We start from the raw sequence: 21,810 nt of genomic DNA, 5'->3' as shown, positions 1-21,810 counted from the left end.
TGGTTAAAAAAATACGATAGGAGTGGAAAAGTATATTATTTATACTGAAGGTTTTACTTGGGAATTAATGTCCCTGTGTTGTATATTGTTGGGAAATGATAAATGTAAAATGTTGATGGGATATTTCTTTAAAAAGAAAGTCAGATGAATTCTTATTTTATTTATTTATTTTATTTATTTATTTTATGTTAGAGCCTAAAACCCGAACTTGTGTCGGCTGTTTCTGTTTCATTTCTTTGTTTTTGACTGAATTACTCTTAACTTTCTCTCTTAGATTTCAAAATAAGAGCTTGGTTTCATAAATTTGACCCAGAAATAAATCCCCACAGTCCCAAACCCTCCTGAAAACGAATAAATGAGAAGCGGAGGCCGAGTGAAGTGCTCTTGCATCCCACGTTTTTAATGCTGAAACTTCATCCACCACAAAAAAGAGACACAACAAGCACTGGACTACGCATGTGGCTCGTGAGCTGGAAGTAAAACTGTATTTTATTTTATTTTTTAAACTCCAGATGGGTGGATGATAAACTTACAACAGCAATTTTCTCCGTTTATTATTATTATTAATATTATTATTATTATTATTTTTCCTTCTACACAACTCGAAAGCGTAAAAAATAATGATGCAAGAGCGAAACAGCATCTCCTAAACAGACCCTCGGCAGAGAGAGAACATCTATGAAAACATAACTTAAAACGCGGCCACATCATGAATGAGTCAGAAAACTGGAAATTACAAAGGCAGCGGGAAAAAACTCCAGCGTATTTACAGGTCGGGTTTTATTCAGTACAAACTTTTAGGAGGGTGATACGGAAGCGTTTCTGGGCCATCGGAGTTTGAGAAAGAATTTTATAAATAAATTCAGTTTAAGAACAAAAAAAATGTCTGCAAAAATTCAAAACATTCAACCTTAAAATTTATTTAAGATTTGGATTTTTTTTTTGAGATCTTGAATTTTTGGAGATGTAGATTTTTTTTTGTAAAGTGAATTTATTTAGAAATTCATCCTCTAAACTCTGATGGCACAGAAACGCTTCCGTAGGTGGATCTGACGCGGTTAACGGAGGAGGAGGAGAGGAGGTAACACCAGCAGCGTACGGTCACGTTCGATTCCCTCGTCACTCGGTCCGAGAGCAACGGAGGAGGAGGAGGAGGAGGAGGAGGAGGAGGAGGGGGAGGAGGGGCTACTCGTCGTCGTGGTCGTCTCAGGGGCTGATGGGTAAGTTAGGAGCCCCACAGTTTGACCCCGACGTCTCTTGGATCTCGGGCTCCTCGGAGGCGGAGCCCCGCGGCGTCTCAACAGGCTCCGCCTCCTTCTTGTCCAGTTCTTGTTGCTCCTGGATCTTCAGGATCAGCTCCTCGATCTCTTTGCGCTTCGTCTTCATCCTCTGCTGAGGAAACCACTCCGACAGGTTCACGGGGAGATGGAAACTAGGAATCGGATTCTGAGTAGAATAAAAAAACAAACCGTTTTAGTCCCAGGACGGTGGAGCTGCACGTTCTCCGCTTAGATCAAACCAAAGAACCCAAAGTTTTTCCTCCACGTTGGGTTTTTACCTCTTAAAGTGAATCTGGCTCCAAAATGCTACTGATTCACGTTCACACAATTCAACCTTTGGACATTTTATTTCTCCTGGACATCATCACATTCTACCACTGAGCTCAATGCTAAGCTAACAGCCACCAAGGCTACATGCTACATAGCAATGCTAAGCCAACTTTAAAAAGAGGACGGCTGTATTGTTTCTCATGTGTAGTAGCACCATTACACAACTAGGTGGCGGAAAAGATCAAGTATTATATGGAGGCTCAAGAGTTTTTACATAGTCCTAAACCATTACTGAAGAGTTTCTTATTACCTCGAAGAAACTCTCCACATACTGCAGGACGTAGACTCCACAGTCGCTGAAGTTGTCCTGCTGAGGCACGCGTGGACTCGAACCCTTCATCACGTCCTTCCCAAAGCTCCTCTGGCTCCCTTTACGCACCTCCCACTCCACCTCCAGGTACCTGGAACAAACGCCGAAACCAAAACATAATCAAAATAATAATCCTGATTATCATTCAGGCTGTAATCGTGTAGCCGTGTTTCATTTGACACTCACTCTCGGAGAGTTTTCACCACCGTGGACCGGGCCGGACCTCGCAGGGAGTCCATGATGAGAATACAAGGCCTGAAACAGAAGCAGACGGTCGGGGTCGGTCTCAGTAGATCACAGCACCTCCTGCAGGTGAAAACCTGGAAGTGCATCCACTCACTGTTTGCAGAGGCTCGGTCTGGAGGAAAGACTGGAGGCGTCGGAGCTCGTGGCCTCTTCGCCCAGAGTCCCATCTTCACTGCACTCGTCCTGCACAGAGACAGACGGCGTCAGCAAGGAGAGGACTGGGTAAAATAAACGAATAAATAAACCCAATGAAGAAGAGAAGAAGAAATAAACAGACCTGACAGGAGCTCTGGTCGTCAGAGAACGTGTATGTGTCATCGTCTCCTTTTCTTGAACCGTAGCAAACGCTGATTCTGTGCAACTCGCCTTAAAAAAAAGACAAATATCGATTATTTCTGCTCTAAAACACTTTAATAACAGTAGAACCGACTCTGAGGGGATGAATGAATGAATGAATGGATGAGGACAAAACGTCAAACTTTGATCATCAGACAGAAACTAGGGTCCCAAACATTTAACATTTCCTAAAAGCTTTTCCAGCTAACTCTCACTAGCTCAGTTTCCATTTGTTCACTCTGTATAAACTCCACAAAGATCTTTTTTTCTACTTCCTGCTTCACTTTCAACAACAGCGAATGAAGCTTTTGAAACCCTGAAACGAGTCGTATAAACATTTTCTATCTGCAAACCTCCTCAGTTAATATTCAATTAGAAAATCACAGAGATGGAGAAGCAGATAAAGAGGAAACAGGCTGTTACCAGGACGACCAATCACAGCTCTGATTGGTCCAGGACGACCAATCGCAGCTCTGATTGATCCAGGACGACCAATCACAGCTCTGATTGATCCAGGACGACCAATCGCAGCTCTGATTGATCCAGGACGACCAATCACAGCTCTGATTGTTCGTCCTGGATCAACCAGTCACCGTTTATTTGTTGCCATTAAAGCTCTAACTCCGTCTCACTCGTGTACTGCTGCTCTCCGTCTGTTTGGCCGTTTCCTGACGTGGCTCCGGACTCCTGGCTCGCCGGGAGGGGGGGTTCCACGTCTCCGTCGGCCAGACCCTCCGCGGACCCCTCGGGACCCCCGGGGGACAGCTGGTCCGTGGGGCTGTCCAGCCCGTCTCCGTCGGGGGACAGAGGACGGCAGTGGTCCGGGATGTTCTCCTCAGACTGGAGGTCTTCGGAGGTGGAGGTGGAGCAGGAGGAGGAGGCCGGGACGGGCCCGTGGTACAGAGGGTTCTGCTCGTAGGCCGGACCCTCCAGGCCCGGGAAGCAGATGACGGCCAGGTACCAGTGAGCCCTGAGCCAGAGGGACAGAGGACTTAGCATGAACCGCATCCACGGGTCTGGACCAGGACTGGACCAAACCAGGACAAAACCCTGGACAAAACCAGGACAAAACCCTGGACCCACTGGACCAATCAATCAACTAATTAGTGGTAATTAATTAATCAATAAACCCAGAGAAGAACATCTGTTGAAACATTTCATTTAAAAAACTACAAAAATAAGATTTAAACTCACGATTCGTTGATGGGAACAAAAATAAAATCCTTCTGGAAAAGGTCGACGTGTCGAGTCCACGTCTTCACACGGTTGTGTTTCCGTTTCTGGATCCTGTAAAAAGAAAAATAAATAAAAGTAAAGGTGGAGTTTATTCTAGTTAGAGACTACGTCCTCTCTGTCTCTGTCTCTGTCTCTGTGGGGGGGGGCACTGACGGCAGGTTGGGGGCGTCCGGTCCGTTCCTCCGGTCCCTCTGGTTCAGCCTCTTGTAGAAGAAGGAGCTGAACACGTGGATTCGTTGAGCGTCTTCTTTTTTCAACTTCTCTAAAACTAAATACCTGAAAGATGAAAAGATAAAAAGCACAGACGTCAGGAGGACGTGGACCAGGACGAGGACGTGGACGAGGACGAGGACGGGGACGTGGACGTGGACGCTCCAGGGACTCACTTTAAATAAAAGTCTATGATAACGTCGTTCAAGAATTCTCCTTCTTTAAGGCAGTGGAGGTCTTCATTAGTCACCGATATGCCCCCTTTGGCCGGAGGTGGGGGGTACACCATCAACCTGGAGGACAGGAGGGACAGACACAGGGGACAGACACAGGTGAGGACAATTATTCTATTTAAAATTGTCCACACTAACTGGACGTCCTCCAGGCGAGAGACGGGGACTCACTTGATGATGGGTCCAGAGAAGGTGGTCTGCAGGTCGGCCATGTCCTCGTCCTCGTCCCCGTCCCCGGAGTAAGCGCTGGTCTGCTGCCGGGTGGACATCCGGGTGCGCGTGACCATGGCGACGGGCGTCGCCGTGGCGACCTTGATCGGAGATGACTGGGACAGTTTCTGGTTGGGCTCCACCTAGAGACACAAAGAGAGACGGATAAAAGACGTTAAAATGTTTAATCTGATTAATATCAGAGTCGATGTGGATTAATTTAGATTAATCGCGATTAAATATCATTAATTTTTTGGGGAATACGTCTGCACTTAACGTGTTTTAAATACACATCCTCAGTCCTTTATATCAAAATATCAATATTATCACAAATATATTTGTTATTACACATTATAATTTGCAGAAATTGTCCTCTGACCTGCAGCAGAGACACGACCGTGGACAACAAACTAACTTATCACATGTGAATGAACCACATTATTTGTGAATCCTGACGTTTAGTCTAAACCCAGGAACTGAACAAAGGCCTCCATCTCCATGGTTACAGTCGCCATAGACGACAGCCCAAATTAGGCCACGCCCCCACTGGTGGTTGAAAGCAAACCACTGGTGGTTAAATACATAGATGAGCAGCCATGTTTTTTTTTTCCATTCACCCAGAATTAATGGCAAATTCAAATTTGCTACTCAAGAGTCAGACTGAACGTCTTTTTTTACCGCTCGGGTTAATTTTTGCTTCAATTTCCTGCTTCGATGTCAACTTAACGCAGAAGTATAAACTGCAGGTTAATTCAGGGAGAACAAATATCAACATGAATTCGTTCCTTTTATGCCTTAAGATCCGAGACTTTGACCCCTTTCAGACCCAACGTTAACATCCATCCTCAATGATCTGGTCTAGTCCAGGTATGAACAATTAACGGTGACTTTACACCTTGTTTCAAAATACGGATCATCTCCCCAGGTCGTGACGGTGTCAGTGAACCCACCTTCTCCATCTTCTGCTTCGTGGCCTTGTTGTAGTTGACCAGCCGCTTGTTGGCCTCCTCGAAGGTCAGCTTCGCGGGGAAGTTGTCCAGGTGGTTGGTTTGGCCGATCTCGCCCAGGATGTCCTCCAGGATCACCTGCTCCTTCATGGCCAGGCCGTTCTCGAAGATCAGGACGATGTACTTCTCATCCAACTCTGGGAAACAGAGTTTGAGATGAACGGTTGTTTAGGTTTATCAAACGTGAAGCCCAGATAATCTGATACCAGTGCTGGTGTTTAAAGAATGAAAACATACATGCCTTTTTATTTTAAAGGCTTTTTATTTTTAAGGCTTTTTATTTTTAAGGCATAGGCACAGCAATAGAGCTAAGGGTGCTAAGCTAATGGATACTACCATTAGCATCATCACCGGTTCCCATCCCTACTTGGCGTTACTTTAAACCAGAGGAGGCTCAATTTGTGACACATTTACAAGAATAAAAGTAACTCATAGAAATCCAACACAGTCAAGATGACGACTACCTCGACATCACGTTTCTACAGATTCTGGCTGTAAACGAAGCCACTAAAGCAAGATGGCAGCGCGTCTGTGACACATTTAGGCTTCATTTTAATCCAGCTGGAGCATGAGGAGCTCCCCCTGGTGGCTGGAGGCTGCAGTGTAGGTCATAAGCTCCACCTCCTCCATGTTAGTGGGCGGGACTTAGGCCAAACTACAATATGTCGTAATATAAAGCTGATGCATGTTTAAGTATCCTGAGAATTATTTGACATCATGATGACCATTGAGAACCCGTAGGAACATGGCGGCGCCCGTACTCCCGGGGTTCCAGCGTCAGTTTGACCAACGGGAGGAAATGTAAAGACGTTTATGTTCACGTTGTGTGCGACTCACCGTCTCCGGCGCAGTCGAACCAGTGGCCTCCCTTCTCCCCGGACATCTGGAGCTGAGAACGCAGCCGATGACACTCGGCCGGTGTCGTCTGGAAGTACAAGACGGGAAGTTTCCGGACGCTGCACCACTCGCAGCTGATCAGCTCCGACGCCTGAAAGCAAACCTTCTCCGTGGTGCCTGGCTCCGAGCCTGGGCGGAAAACACACATTTTCACCACATTAAGGTGGTTAAGGTTTTATAATGATGCTTTTACAACCAGACTTCACCACAATAAGTCTCTTCTTAGTGCTTTTACATAATGAACAAATAACATAGACTGAATATTTTGTGAAAAGTCCTGATGCATGGAAATGTTTCATTTACTGAATCCATCAATGAGGCTTCGTACCTTCAGTTTCCAGCTGGATTTGGTCGATAGAAAACTGAAAAGACAAAAGATCAGAAACAGAATGTTGACAACTTAATTAAAACCATTTCCAGTAGTTTATACAAATTCCTGCTGCAGATGTTTCACAACTAAAGCCTTAAAGCGGAAGGTCAGTTAACGACAACTGGACTTGTTGGGTTTAATGAAGACATTTCCATCCAGTTTCTCCAAATTCCAGGTGAGTATCTGGTTGTTAACAAACCACTAGTTGTGTGAGTTTAAGGTCGACACCAACCACACATGTTCCTGCTCAAACCCCCACCGGTCTTCTAGAAACGAACACTTGGATGAAACGTCTTCAGGAAACATGTCCAGTTATCTTTGTTTCTTTTCCAGTACACAAACGACACATGGTTTCCATTCATTGTATCTGACATATGTGGGAAATTTTATCATAAAACCTGATTTTTAACAAACTATAGTCATATTAAGTCTGTTTCAACATCTACTTTATGTACAACGCAAATAAAAGATGGACTATTTCACTTATACCTTTTACTTATATCACAAGAGCACATCCCAGCTAGGAAGCATGGTGGTGGCAGCATCATGCTGTTGGGCTGCTTTGCTTAATTTATATCACATCAGGGGTCAAATTTGACACATTTGCAGGTTTTTATGGGGACAAGGCCTCAGAATATCTTCAAGAAGACGTTTTAACACGACAAAATAATTTTTCACCATTTTAGTAAATTCTTTAAAAAGAATATTGGTAGTTGCATCCACCCAAGAATCATAGAAAATGTTTAGGTTGCTCTGTGGATTAAATTAGTTTTTTTTTGTTAGATGAAAACTAGTGCTGGATTCAAAGATAAAATGTCTATTGGGCCAAAAAATTACATTTAATAGTGTTTATAAGGATATCATCAGTAACAAGTTAGATATGATAAAACAATACTGGATCATAAACATTTTTTGAGGGGGTTGGATTAAGTTATGGATTAATTTTAGTTGTGGCTCAGTTAAAACTGTTCTGTTGGGACAAAAAGTGTCGTAAGAACTTGAGGAAGTTTATCTGAAAGGTTTGACCCCAATTTGTCAATTTAAAAATACAAGTATTTAAACTTCTGACCTGAGACAGAAATAAATCTTCCTTCATATTGTTAAAATAAATAAGCAAAAAGAATCTGAAGACTCACAACAACGGGCTTCGTCACCATCCGACGCAGAGTTCCTACTCTCACGCTCCGACACTCCAGTATGATGCTGTCGCACTTATCCGACATGAGTTTGGTTTTCTTTGGCCTCGGCTCAGGCGGCTGGTTTCCAAACTGCAAAAAAAGAAATGAGGCCACATTTTCTTTTAGCTTTCAACTTAAAAGGGTCATTTTTTAGTTTTTTTTTTTGTTATTGTTATTTGACCAAATAATTCATTGCAATAATACACAAACACAACACTAGATTTGCCAGTTATGGTCTTTTACAGATTAATAACTGGAATAGTTTCAAACAAACCTTCTAATTAATAATAATTATCCTTTAAAGGTATCTGCCGGAATGTAGAGAGTTTGTCTTCTAATAAATGGATTTTCAATATATTGAAAATATTGTACTTTTAATGTATGTACCCTCTAGTGTACAATTTAAACTGACTAAATGCAATTAATATTTTTCAAATGGAAATTGATGAAATTGATGAGAATCCTTAGGTTTGAAGCCTCGTACCTGATCTTTCATCCGGGCTCTTCGAGGTATCGTAATCTTCATGTTGACGTCGTCGAAGAATTCGGCGCCCAGGTCCTCCAGCTCCCCGGCGCTCTTCACCGCCGCCTCCACTCGGCCTCCGGAGGGCGCCGGAGAGGAGTGGGCGGAGTCGGCGGGCCGAGGGGAGACGCTGTCCAGTCGGTTGACGCTGCCCGTGCTGGCGTTGTCGGCCTCCTCCTCTTCATCGTCGCTGGACAAGACGACTAAAAAAGCAAAAATAAATCAGTACAGATTTAGATTAAAATGACTTTTTAGTTTTTATACCTGAAGCTACAAAGTTCTTGGTTTTTGAAAATAACTTTATTAAATACAGACCCTGCAACTGGGTTTTTTATTATATAGTTTATGTTGTGGTTGAAACTTTACTGAATACTTAAAAATACCGTCCCCATCACTGGGTTATTCTGTTTATGTTGTTTATTATTTTGTTTATGTTGTGGTTGTTGTTGTTGTGGTTAAAACTTTATTAAATACAGACCCTGACACTGGGTTATTCTGTTTATGCTGTGGTTGTTGTTTATGTTGCGGCTGTTGTTGTGGCTATTGCTGTGGTTACAACTTTATTAAATACAGACCCTGACACTTGGTTATTCTGGTTATGTTGTGGTGGTTGTTGTTGTTGTGGTTGTTGTTTATGTTGTGGCTGTTGTTGTGGTTAAAACTTAATTAAATACAGACCCTGACACTGGGTTATTCTGTTTATGTTGTGGTGGTTGTTGTTGTTGTGGTTGTTGTTTATGTTGTGGCTGTTGTTGTGGTTAAAACTTAATTAAATACAGACCCTGACACTGGGTTATTCTGTTTATGTTGTGGTGGTTGTTGTTGTTGTGGTTGTTGTTTATGTTGTTTATGTTGTGGCTGTTGTTGTGGTTGTTGTTTATGTTGTGGTCGTCGTTGTGGTTGTTGTTGTGGCTATTGTTGTGGTTAAAACTTTATTAAATACAGACCCTGACACTGGGTTATTCTGTTTATGTTGTGGTGGTTGTTGTTGTGGTTGTTGTTTATGTTGTGGCTGTTGTTGTTGTTGAAACGTTATTAAATACAGACCCTGACACTGGATTATTTGCGATATTGTTTATGTTGTTTATATTGTGGTTGTTGTTGTGGTTATTGTTGTGGTGGTTGTTGTTGTTGTTGTTGTTGTTGTTGAAACGTTATTAAATAGACACCCTGACACTGGGTTATTCTGTTTATGTTGTGGTGGCTGTTGTTGTGGTTGTTGTTGTGGCTGTTGTTGTGGTTGTGTGACGGTGTTGTGGTGGTTGTTGTTGTTGTGGTTGTTGTTTATGTTGTGGCTGTTGTTGTGGTTGTGTGACGGTGTTGTGGTCCTGCAGGGGGCAGTAGCTCAAATCTACCAAAACCCTAAAAGAAGAAGTCGTAGTTGCACACTTACTAAAATTAAAGCTACTTCCCACTGTAGCTGCACTCTGATGGTCGTTGGTGGTCGTGTCCTCATCATTTTTGTTTTTTCAGAACAGATGCTAACGGAGATGCTAACGTGGAGCTAATGTGGATCTTTCAGTAAAGATCTACCGAGCTTTAATCTTTCCGGCTGCAAACTACTGGTCTCAGCAGAGAACCGACTTCCTTCAACACTCACTGGGGTCGTTGAGCTCGTGCTGCTGAGACGCCGCCGCCGCCGCCGCCGCCGCCGCCATCGTCCTCTTCCCTTTGGGCGAGTTCCTGGTGGCGCAGCAGCTGGACGTCCCGGCTAAGAGGTGCGGCCGGGCGCTGCTGAGGGGCAGCGGCGTGGCCCTGGTGGTCATGACTCGTACGGGCGGCGCCTCCAGACACGGCGCCCGCATGTAGAAGTTCTGCTGGGGGCTGTTTGGTCCGGGCGAAGGCTGCGATCTGATGGGGGGCCGCGGCGTCGGGGAGGACAGGGAGGCCTGCTGGGGGGGGAGGACGCTGCCACAGTGCTGACACCTGCTCCGGTCCTCACACGGTTTACTGCACTTCAAACACACCGCGGGGTAGACGGTCGGCCGGAGGGGCTGCAGGAAAAAAAACATGAGTTACAGGAGGAAATCTGACACAATCACCTCATAAATGCTTTAAAATGCAACATTCATCAATCAGAAGAGACAACGTTTTCTACATTTCTGCATAAAAATGACCCAAAACCTGCACAAATTTACCCACAAGTCATAAAAGGTGACAAAGACAAATCAATCATGCTTTTATTTATTCTCTTCGTGTGTAAATGCACGTTAAGGATTATGACTTAAGACCAGACGCTGCAGGTGAACACGGTAAAATATTAACTTAACAGATAAATATCAGCATGAAACTTCTCTAGTTGATTATTCACATAAATACAATATGTTTTTGTGTTACAAGTTTTCTATGAATTTATATTTCAATATGTAAATGAGGAGTTATCTATTCAAATAGGCACTCATTTGCATAAATTTCCAGGACAGAAATCTGAATAATGGATAAAGTGAGGTTCAAAATTCTTGTTTCATTTTATTAACGTATTAGATTTCCAGGTATTTACAGAGGGAATGTTTGATATCTCTTTATATCACTACATTACTCACAAAATACAGTCCAAAAAAACAATGTTTTCCATGTTTTTAGGAGTAAGAGATTTTATAAATCAGCCTTTGAATGACATATGATAAATCTCCTCTGTAAATACCTGCAGGATGTCGTTAGGAATAAATGTGTAAAGTCTGGTTTGTGTCAAAGCAGCTGAAGTGGAGATTTCTGGCTCATTTTAAAGTTTTACATTATAAAATCATGGATATTTTTATTAGAAACGACTATGAACCAAAACCAGATCTACTCAGATCCTCCTTAGCACATCATATAATCATATCAACATATATAATATCAGAATGTCAGATTATATATTCACTAAGTTCATCCCGGTGTGAAACATGAATGATGATCCGTTGCTGATCGTCTCCACCTTCGTCTCCTTTTACCAGAGACAGTTTGATGAGTCTGACATCCCCTCTCCTCCTTCATCTGGCTTCTCTTTGACTTTTCTAGATAATTTGAGCTGTAATTCTCTTCTTCTATCAGATTCACTGCATTTTTAAATGTCCCTCTCAGATAAACTCAGACTAGAAGCAGAATATCCAGTCACTTATGAACCAATCACGTTGTCAGAAATCAACATCAACCAATGAGAGTTTAGCTTCAGATCAACCTTTATACTTTCACCACTGGTTTCCTGTAGAAAGGATGTGACCATATTTGGACCTGACAGACTTCTGCAGGAGATAAAGAGCTTCACAACAGTTCCTCATTTACCAGATAGAGACGAGGCGACAGTAGAAAGACGACTTTAGCCAAAGGAGCCAAAATGAGTCCAATCATTACATGAATTCTGGGTAATGAAGTCCGACCCTTCTGGGCATCTCTTACCTCTGTAGTTTTAATCTGCAAAGAGAAAGGACAGCAGTCCTCCAGGGGTTTCCTCTTCTGCTGGATGCGACGCTTAATGTTCAAGGTCTCCTCTTCTAAAAGCCGACAAACAACCAGGATTAAAGTTTGTCTCGTGTGAACGTCGGGTCCGGCTCAGATTTCCTGGGCCGTGAACTCACCTGGGATCACTGGACAGGTGAGGATGATGCTCTCCACTTCCACGGGCCGCGGTGCGGTGGAGAAGTCGTTCCTGCAGGAGGACAGAGACATGATCAGTGGATCTAAACTTCAGGTTCAGGTTCAGGTCTTCTTCCTTTCCTGTTATTCCTCCCACAGCTGAGAACCAAAACCACCGTCTCATCACCAGCCGCGTTTACGTCTCCGTCCTGATCAGAGCTGGACCGTTACCACGGAGACGCAATCAAATGACACGCGTGTTTATATCAGAACGGCATCACATCTACTGGAAACGCAACAGACGAAGAAGGAGGAGGAGGAGGAAGAGGAGAGGAAGGAAGGAAGTAGGGGTGGAGGTGAAGTAGAAGAAGAAAAAGAAGAAGATGGGGTGAAGGTAAGAAGAAGAAAGGAGGGAGCAAAGGTAAAGAAGGAGAAGAACAACAAAGGAGGGGTGGAGGTAAAGAAGACAACGACGAAGAAGAAGAATATATATAAACACTCCATTAAAAACGATAAAAACGATCCAGAGTCTGATCAGTACAGACAGAGGGCGGAGCCACGATATGGATGGCCCCGCCCACACTTCCTCCAGACTCACGCGTGTTTTTATATTGGTGACATCACATATTCTCCTTGTTGAATCAATGGCAGTGACCAAAGGATAAAACAGACGATGACATAATTACATCCTCATCAGCAGCTGCTGATCTGATTCTTAATATCCATTATCCAGTCTTAGTATCTTAGTATCCAGTATCAAACCAAATCCAGTGTCAGGTCTCACTACGAACAGAACCGGCCACTTCTTCAGCCACGTGAACAAAACCAGGCCAAACAAAGGAGGCTATAACCTGACGTCTGCAGCTCCTCATGTGGGCTCTACGCCTCCATCGCCAGCTAACGACCAGAAGTAGGTCAGGTCTCTAAAATAATCCGGTGTCACGGAGCCGGTCGCTCTTACCTCTGGGATGGTTTCCTTATTGCCGTGGGCATGTGTGCGTGCTGAAAGTGTCGCCCCTGTAAAACGATTCCTTGTGACGGCGCCGGACTGATGATCAAATAGTTGTTTCCGTTGGGCATCGGCGGCGCCGTTGCTACCGTGATGGGGGGCTCGCTGCAGGAGACGGAGAGTCGGAGGAGGAATGATTTTATTTATTTACGTGTTACCGAGTCCAGCTAGCATGAAAGGCTCTTCTCTGGGACGTACCTGGGTCTTTTTGGCGCCAGCCTGTTCAGAGGCCTGTGGTTATTTAGCCGGTTTTCATACGTCCGCAGGGGATCGGTGGAAGTGAAGTTTCTGAAAGTAGGAGACTGGAGACACAACACGCATTAATGTACAAACTCTTCAGTCGCACTAACAGGAGGTTTGTTAACACCTACTAGCTTCCTAGCAAACAGTAGCTCTTCCTAGCCTCCCAGCTAACCGTAGTTCTTCCTAGCCTCCCAGCTAACAGTAGTTCTTCTTAGCCTCCCAGCTAACAGTAATTCTTTCTAGCTCATGAAACTCCTACCTAATAGTACTAGCTGCCTAGCTAAGGTTAGCTCTTCCTAGCGTCCTAGCCTACCAGCTAACAGTAGCTCCCCCTAGCTAATTGTAACTCTTCCTTGCTTCTCAGTTTATAGTAGCTCATCCTAGCCTCAAAGATGAAAATAGCTCTTCCTAGCATCCCAGCTAATAGTAGCTCCCCCGAGCCTCCCCGCTAATTGTAACTCTTCCTTACTTCCCAGTTAATAGTAGCCTCTAAGCTCTTCCTAGCATCCCATCCTATCTTCCCAGCTAATAGTAGCTCTTTGTAGCTAACAGTAGCTCTTCCTAGTGTCCTAGCCTTCCTGCTAAAAGTAGATCTTCCTAGCCTCCCAGAAAATAGTAGCTCTTCCTAGCTTCATAGCCTCACTTCTAAAAGTACCTCCTCCTAGCATCCCAGCTAAAAGGAGCTGTTCCGTGCTTCCAAGCATCCCAGCTAAGAGTAGCTCTTCCTAGCCTCCCAGCTAACAGTAGTTCTTTCTAGCTTATAGTTCTTCTTAGCCTCCCAGCTAACAGTAATTCTTTCTAGCTTATGAAACTCCTACCTAATAGTACTAGCTGCCTGGCTAAGGTATTATCTTCCTAGCGTCCTAGCCTACCAGCTAACAGTAGCTCCCCCTAGCTAATTGTAACTCTTCCTTGCTTCTCAGTTTATAGTAGCTCATCCTAGCCTCAAAGATGAAAATAGCTCTTCCTAGCATCCCAGCTAAGAGTAGCTCTTCCTAGCCTCCCAGCTAATAGTAGCTTCCCCGAGCCTCCCAGCTAATTGTAACTCTTCCTTACTTCCCAGTTAATAGTAGCCTCTAAGCTCTTCCTAGCATCCCATCCTATCTTCCCAGCTAATAGTAGCTCTTTGTAGCTAACAGTAGCTCTTCCTAGTGTCCTAGCCTTCCTGCTAAAAGTAGATCTTCCTAGCCTCCCAGAAAATAGTAGCTCTTCCTAGTTTCATAGCCTCACTTCTAAAAGTACCTCCTCCTAGCATCCCAGCTAAAAGGAGCTGTTCCGTGCTTCCAAGCATCCCAGCTAAGAGTAGCTCTTCCTAGCGTCCCAGCTAACAGTAGTTCTTATTAACTCCTACCTAATAGTACGTCACCATAGCTTACTAGCTGCCTGGCTAAGGTTAGCTCTTCCTAGCTTCCTAGCCTACCAGCTAACAGTAGCTCCCCCCAGCTAATTGTAGCTCTTCCTTGCTTCCCAGTTAATAGTAGCTCATCCTAGCCTCAAAGCTAAAAGTAGATCTTCCTAGCATCCCAGCTAAGAATAGCTCTTCCTAGTGTCCTAGCCTCCCTGCTAAAAGTAGCTCTTCCTAGCATCCCAGCTAAGAGTAGCTCTTCCTAGCTTCCTAGCCTACCAGCTAACAGTAGCTCCCCCGAGCCTCCCAGCTAACAGTAGCTCTTCCTTGCTTCCCAGTTAATAGTAGCCTCTAAGCTCTTCCTAGCATCCCATCCTATCCTCCCAGCTAATAGTAGCTCTTTGTAGCTAACAGTAACTCTTCCTAGTGTCCTAGCCTCCCTGCTAAAAGTAGATCTTCCTAGCCTCCCAGAAAATAGTAGCTCTTCCTAGCTTCATAGTCTCACTTCTAAAAGTACCTCCTCCAAGCATCCCAGCTAAGAGTAGCTCTTCCTAGCCTTCTAGCTAACAGTAACCATTCCTAGCTTCCCTACTAATAGTAGCTCTTCCTACCTTAACCAGCCTCCTGGCTAACAGTAGCTCTTCCTAGCCTCCCTGCTAACAGTAGCTCTGGGAGTTGATAAAAAGAGAGTCAGGAAACAGGCAAAGTTACGGGAGAACGATTTACCTTTTTCCCCTCGGGGGAGGTCGGCGGCTGCCGGTCCATCTCCTCCACGCTCACCTCACTCGCACTGAACCAAAACAAAAAACAAGTTCAAAAATCACATACGTGCTCAGTCGTACATTTAACTACTAAATTCAATGAGTCTGAGTGTTTGTGTTTCAGCGAGTGAAATGTGAAATATCACGTCCGCACATTAATGGGAAACATGCATTTGTAGGAGTTGACAGATCAGATTTCAGATTTTTGTTTTCCACTCAACGAATCAATTCCATTTTCACTGATGGTCTTAATTTATGAAAACTACAATATTCACCAAATCACAGCTATGGTTGATGATATGAATGGGGCCAGAGAAGGAAAAGTATTTTTGACGTTTTTTTTTTGGTGACTCTTTACAGAAAGGAGATGCTAGCTAAGGAATTACAGCCATTTGTAGGAAATTTGGAAATTGCTGAAGACATTTGTTTAGCTACATGCTTAATAGCATGGTAGGTTAGCTCTTCCTAGCTTCCTAGCCTACCAGCTAACAGTAGCTCCCCCCAGCTAATTGTAACTCTTCCTTGCTTCTCAGTTAATAGTAGCTCATCCTAGCCTCAAAGCTAATAGTAGCCCTTCCTAGCCTCCTAGCTAATGGTAGCTCTTCCTAGCCTCACAGCTAACAGTAGCTCTCCCTAGCCTCCCAGCTAATAGTAGCTCTTTCTTCCGTTGAAACAAACAATAGTTACCTAGTCGTTCCTCATACATTCCTAGCCTCCCAGCTAATAGTAGCTCTTTCTAACCTCACAGCTAATAGTAGTTAGCTAGTAGCATCTTAGCCTCCCAGCTAATAGGAGCACTTCTTAGCTTCACAGCCTCCCAGCTAACACTAGCTCTCCCTAGCTACTGGGACTCACAGTCAACGGTAGCTTCCCTACCTTCCCATCATCCCAGCTAATAGGAGCATTTCTTAGTTTCATAGCCTCCCATCTAATAGTAGCTCTTCATTGCGTCCCAGCTAATGGCAGCTCTTCCTAGCCTCCCAGCTAAGGGTAGCTAGCACAATTCCATCTCAGTTGTAAATTGCTTGTTTAGTCTTCCCTTGTGTTTTTGACTTTTCACAGCTTATGCTCTAAAAAAACGATTAGCAGAAGCAGAAACTGATCGTTAGCTGCAACCCTAATCCATCGATGAAGATAAAGGTTTTAAAGAGGGAGCGACATCTTCCTGCAGGCGCCTGTACCAAGGATGGGTAATATTATGCAAAACCAGCAGGAGAGGATTGACATGCAGCAGAGATCTGTGGCGAACAGGGTAGCGACAGGAATAGCTGGATGATGGGAGGTGGTGGGAGGGTGATGCAGTGCAGCGCTGAGAGCGAAGGCCGGTGGAAGTGCTTACTCATGCCTCCTCCTCTGTCTTTCCTCTTCACTGGCATCAGAAAGAGAAAAGCTCCAGCTGTTCTTGTACCCTCCATCTCGCTTGGTCTCTGATCTATCCAGGGCTTGAATTGAATAATAAAAATAAACCACGTCAGTGCAGGGAGACGAGGCCGAAGCCCGGCTGAAACGACGGATCATTTCAGCCGAGCGACAATCAGCATCCGAGACACACTCACGTCACCCCACTGAAATTTAGATAGATACACCTTTATTTGTCATTCAAATACACCCACAGGTGCACACATGAATGAAATTTCGTTGCAAATGGCTCAGATAGCAACGCTGGAGGCACAACTACTTAAAAATTTAATACAAGGGACTAAAAACAGATGGTTAAAAAGTATAAAACAGTATTAAACTGCACTGGATTATTGCACTTAACACCAGATTCCAAACCTTTTGCAGCGTTCAGCATTTTTATGGCCTGAGGTCAGGCTGCTTCTTTATTTCTTACCGATCACTGGGGATGGGCGATACGGGAAACACAATTTATCCCGACACAGGGTTTCTACACAACAAATATAAGACTTTTTAATACCTTTTTTTTTTTAGGCTATTACAGGTTAAATTTAACACATACGTGAAGTATGAAAAATAAGGAAAATCAGAGACGCAGAATACCTGCTTCATGTTTATCACAGGGAACGAGTGAATATATCGGCTGCTTTCTTTCGTTCTCCTCACTCATTTACTGGCTCTCGTCGTGCTCCAGCTTGTGGTCGCGCTTCAAGTGGTGGAATAAATTAGTTTAGTATCTATCCTTTGCCTTTATCTCCATCCACCTTCCTCCTGATTTCTGAACCGGTTCCTTATTATTGATGAGGAGCCTCGTTTAACCACAGGCATCAACTTCCGTTTATCACATATATCGCGAGATTTTTAAATGGTGAACGATAAGTTATGGCCCATTCCTACCGATCAGTGGCAGCATGTGTTCATATTGGTTGGACAGTTCCAGTATCGTCCTGTAAATTCAGGCGATTACACCAAACATGATCACCTGCGACATGAGAACTGCACACATCAAGTCTTATCTTATTAAAAACTAACCTATGAACACGTCTGAATTGTGCCCTGAAATGAAGCTTTACCTAAGAGTTGACCTCCCATCACACAGTGATACATCAAAGAAACGCCACATTTACATCAACACAAACTGTTCTGAAATGAAACTCCTTGGATCAGGTTCCTGCTGGTCTCTGAGCTCCAGGTCTGATCCATCATCAGAGGTCAGAGGTCAGCGAGCTGCAAAGCTGAGAGAATCTCTTACGTTATGTTTTATCAGTTTACGTTAAAGTTTTCATCGCAGCGTCCCAACAGGTCATTTAAACGGATTTAGTTTTCATCTTTCATGTAGTATTTTGTGAATGAACAGAGGCTGTGTTCGGTGGATTTGAGGCAGAGGTCAGAGGGTTTCTCAGATTCTATGCTTTCACCTCAATAATCAGGTTTTTTCCTTCGTTTTAATATTTTGTGCATGTCTTTTCACTTCATACTGTAACGTAGCTTCAATCTGGAGGATATCGTGCAGGTATCGACACAAAAAAGACACACGTACAGGTTAAAGTACATTGTGTTGAGACTCTGTTGGGGTCAAGAAGCTTCACGGGCTAACAACAGTAGCTAAGGGGGCGGAGCTTTCGTAATAGGTCAATACAGCGCTGTCGTTCTGTGCCGGTATCGGATCGGTATCGGCCGATACTAAACCTCCCTCCTCGTGGAATATAGAGAAAAACAGTTGTACACACAAAAACATGAGCCGCGATCTCGTCGATGCACAGACAGACGTGACTGGATGCTGCTGAGCAGAGTGGTGTCGAGTTTATCGCAACGCCCCGACTTCCTGTTTCCTCCCCGAATTATTTGAAGTGGATTTCAAAACACACACACACACACACACACAGAGCTGAGGCAAGAAAACACAACCAGGAAAGGTCAAAGCCGACTTCACTACCATCCATTCACCTGGCCGAGAGCCCGGCAGGTAAACAGCACTTAAACCCAAAGTAACCCCCCCCCATCACTTCACATGTGGCCTTAAAAGCCGTGTCCTGTTCTTTCTCCTTAAAAGCAAATAACTCGGAGGCCGTTCTCCCTCCAGTCTCCAGCCTTCATGTCTGATGGTGAATCCGTTTCATGGTCTTTTTTTAAATGACAGTAAGAAGAAGAAGAAGAATCACACGTTAGATATTTGGTTCTAGTTCGATCCTGCTCAAACATAACTGAGCCTGTTCCCATCTCTTCATCTCTTCCAGCAAATAGACCCGATTCAACCCTGTACTTGGCTCCACGTATTCCTCCATCTTCCAGCTTCATAAATTTGGTTTGCAGATGGTGTAATAATGGGTTTCCTGCAGGATGACTCTACGATAAAGGGGGGGGGGTACCTCTCTGTCTGCGACCGCTGCCAATGCACCGACAACACTCGCAATTTTGCTGAGAAACACAACGTCTCTACATTAAATATCCGCCTAATCTCCTGGAAACACAACGCTCCGCTGCAGGTAGTTTGTTTGAAAGTCTGCAGCGTGCGAGCCAGAGTCAGCAGCCCGAGGTTAAGTAGGGATGTCCTGACTGGTATCAGCGCTTCTGCCACCTTTTGTGTCTAAACTTCTTCTTCCTCCTCTTCGTTGGCCAGCGTCAAAGCTGCCAAAATAAAAAAAAACAAAGAAGAAGAAGAGGAGAGAACATTTCTGGAGCAGAGAACACGAGGTTTTCTGGAGTCATGGTACGATCCAGTCGACTCAGACTCGGATCAGAATTAATATTCAGAGGCAGAATAACTTGATCAGATTCCTCTGAGGTAAACGGAGGCTCTGATCACTCGGATGTGCCTCTACAGCGGTCGATTAAACGACGAAAGAATCTCCAGATAATTTCCCGAAACGTCCTCCAGCTCCAGACATGTGCTCTGCTTCGTGACGTCCTGCAGCATTAGTCCTCAACGTGGACAGATGCTTGTTTTATTTATTTTATTTACTTATTTATTTTAATCTGAAGCAGTAGATTCGACCTCCGAGGAGATGGAGAGAGACGCTTCATCTCTGCAGCTCTGATTAGAGACGACAACAAGAACATTTCTGTTACTGGACTTTATTTTCAGCAGCGTTTGATTCATCCTCAAATTTGATGTTTTGTGCACATTTTAATTTTCTTTCTGTTATTTGATGTAACATCATGATGAATTATCAACAGATTCATTTAAGTTATTAAGACTCTCTTTCATTTTTTGTTTACAATTGGAGAGTTTCCTGCAAGTCTGTGTTTAAGATCAGGTGACTGTAAGAAGCATTTATAGGCTTAAATTAGCCTTTAAATGAAAATTATACTGAGATATGTTAAAAAAATGTGGATGTCAGATGAGAAATACAGATTTAAATCAATGTTAACACACGTCAAGGACTAATTTTCCAACAACAGAATATTTATTGGAGTTTTAAAGCTTCTAAATGTCATATTTAACCTTATCGAATAGAGCTGAAAAATATTATAATAAAAGATCATAAATAACGTCTCTGTTTACATTTTTCTACAATAAACGCTAGCATGCTAACATCTGTAGCTCGGTATAATCATGAGAAGCATTAAAAAGCTTAAATGGGCTTTTAATTGAAAATTACACTGAGATATATTTTAAAAAATGTGGACATGTCAGGTTAGAAATATATATATTTAAGTAAATTTTAAGCCACTTTAAGGATTAATTGTCAATTGAACGCTCGCATGCTAACATCTGTAGCTCTGTATTTAAGATTGGATACTCGTGAGAAGCATTTAACATCTTAAATTAGCCTTTAAATCGAAATGATACTGAGAGATTTTTAAAAAAGGTGGAATCGTCAGATAATAGATTTTAAGCCACTTTAAGGATTAATTGTCAAAAAACAGATTATTTATTTAAGTGTTAAAGCTTCTTAATGCCATATAGAACCTTCTAAAGACACATTATAATAAAATAACAACATAAATAACGTCTCTATTTACATTTTTTAACTATAAACGCTAGCATGCTAACACCTGATGTTGAGATGCTAGCTACTGGACTACAGCATCTAATTCACTTCATATTTATAATTAGCGTTTCCTGTAACTCGGTATTTAACATTGGATGCTTGTGACAAGCATTTAAAAGCTTAAATTACAGTCTTCAAATGAAAATTACACTGAGAGTTATTACATTTATCTTCATAAAAGTACTATCTTATGTCAACTGGCTACCGTAATAATCGTAGTCTACGCGCAACATGCTCACTATTTATGCTTCCTATCCGACTACCGTAATAGTTTTAGTCTGTGCGCAACATTTTTTTTTTTTCATTCATGAAATGCTAAAAATCGGGGACATTTTCGGGGACAGCTTTAGCCGGGGGGACAGGTCATCCAAATCGGGGACTGTCCCCAGAAATCGGGGGCGCCTGGCCCCCCTGAGGAAGGCCTGTGTGTGCTGCAGCTAGCTGCCTCCAACTCCCACACTGCAAACTCAGCTAACGCCAGAGCTAACGGGACTAGCTCTGCTCTTAAAAGCTTCTGGGTTTTAAAAAAATAAATAAAAATAAAAAAACAGAACAGGACCACCACCACTACCACCACCACCCACGACCACGGGCTCGTCTCGTACCTCCTGGCCTAGACGTGTGTCCCTTTCACCGGCCTGACAGCGGCTGTGTGTGCGTGTGTTGTTGTTGCAGGCAGCTAACATGACCTAGCCGCACGAAGCTACATTTTCTAAAAAACACAGATTTTCTTCAAATCGTTTTGTTGTTTTGACACCAGCCGGACGCTGAATGTGCCTGCGAGCATGCAAGGACCCGGGGGACGTGTGCGGGTAAGAGGAGCGGGGTGTCACGGCTTACCTTCGAGGAAAAGGCTTCTATTGTTGGCCATGTTTACTCCATGATCCGCGCCGGATGGTCGCGTCTCTCATCCGGCGACTCGGCGCAGAAGCTCGGCCAAATGTAGCGGATCCGTCCGGAGACAGGAGGGTTCATCAGCAGCATCCAGGCTCAGGAGGACGGAAGAGCTCCTACATAAAAAATAAATAAATAAATAAATAAAGAGCCTGCAGGTGATAAATAAACATGACTTATAAATATGACATTATATAAAAAAATACAACTAAAATCCATCAAAATGTTGCTAATCACTGTGACA

General features: G+C 43.6%; 1 protein-coding gene across 3 annotated transcripts; it reads right to left on the bottom strand.

The window, feature by feature from the left end:
• Positions 1 to 374: 374 nt before the first annotated feature.
• On the bottom strand, positions 375 to 21,694 carry senp6a (SUMO specific peptidase 6a). 3 transcript variants are annotated; one of them, XM_047574028.1, is made up of 23 exons: positions 21,513 to 21,694; positions 16,619 to 16,721; positions 15,245 to 15,308; positions 13,129 to 13,232; positions 12,883 to 13,035; positions 11,924 to 11,994; positions 11,745 to 11,839; positions 9,967 to 10,360; positions 8,328 to 8,569; positions 7,802 to 7,933; positions 6,624 to 6,657; positions 6,236 to 6,424; positions 5,342 to 5,535; positions 4,353 to 4,534; positions 4,125 to 4,241; positions 3,892 to 4,014; positions 3,697 to 3,789; positions 3,135 to 3,472; positions 2,444 to 2,532; positions 2,261 to 2,349; positions 2,107 to 2,175; positions 1,861 to 2,011; positions 375 to 1,446 (listed from the first exon to the last, which is right to left on the bottom strand). In XM_047574028.1, exons 1-23 carry the CDS (start codon positions 21,541 to 21,543, stop codon positions 1,207 to 1,209), a joined length of 3,297 nt encoding a protein of 1,098 aa, XP_047429984.1. In that variant the 5' UTR covers positions 21,544 to 21,694; the 3' UTR covers positions 375 to 1,206. The 3 variants fall into 3 exon arrangements, with proteins under 3 accessions (XP_047429984.1, XP_047429985.1, XP_047429986.1); XM_047574029.1 differs by lacking the exon at positions 21,513 to 21,694 and adding an exon at positions 21,278 to 21,297; XM_047574030.1 differs by lacking the exon at positions 16,619 to 16,721 and having other exon boundaries at positions 21,513 to 21,658.
• Positions 21,695 to 21,810: the final 116 nt, after the last annotated feature.

The sequence above is a fragment of the Mugil cephalus genome, chromosome 21 (genome assembly GCF_022458985.1).
Source record: "Mugil cephalus isolate CIBA_MC_2020 chromosome 21, CIBA_Mcephalus_1.1, whole genome shotgun sequence".
Lineage (NCBI taxonomy): Eukaryota > Metazoa > Chordata > Actinopteri > Mugiliformes > Mugilidae > Mugil > Mugil cephalus.
Note: the sequence above shows the minus strand (reverse complement) of the source record. Positions and strands in the feature narration are given on the sequence as shown.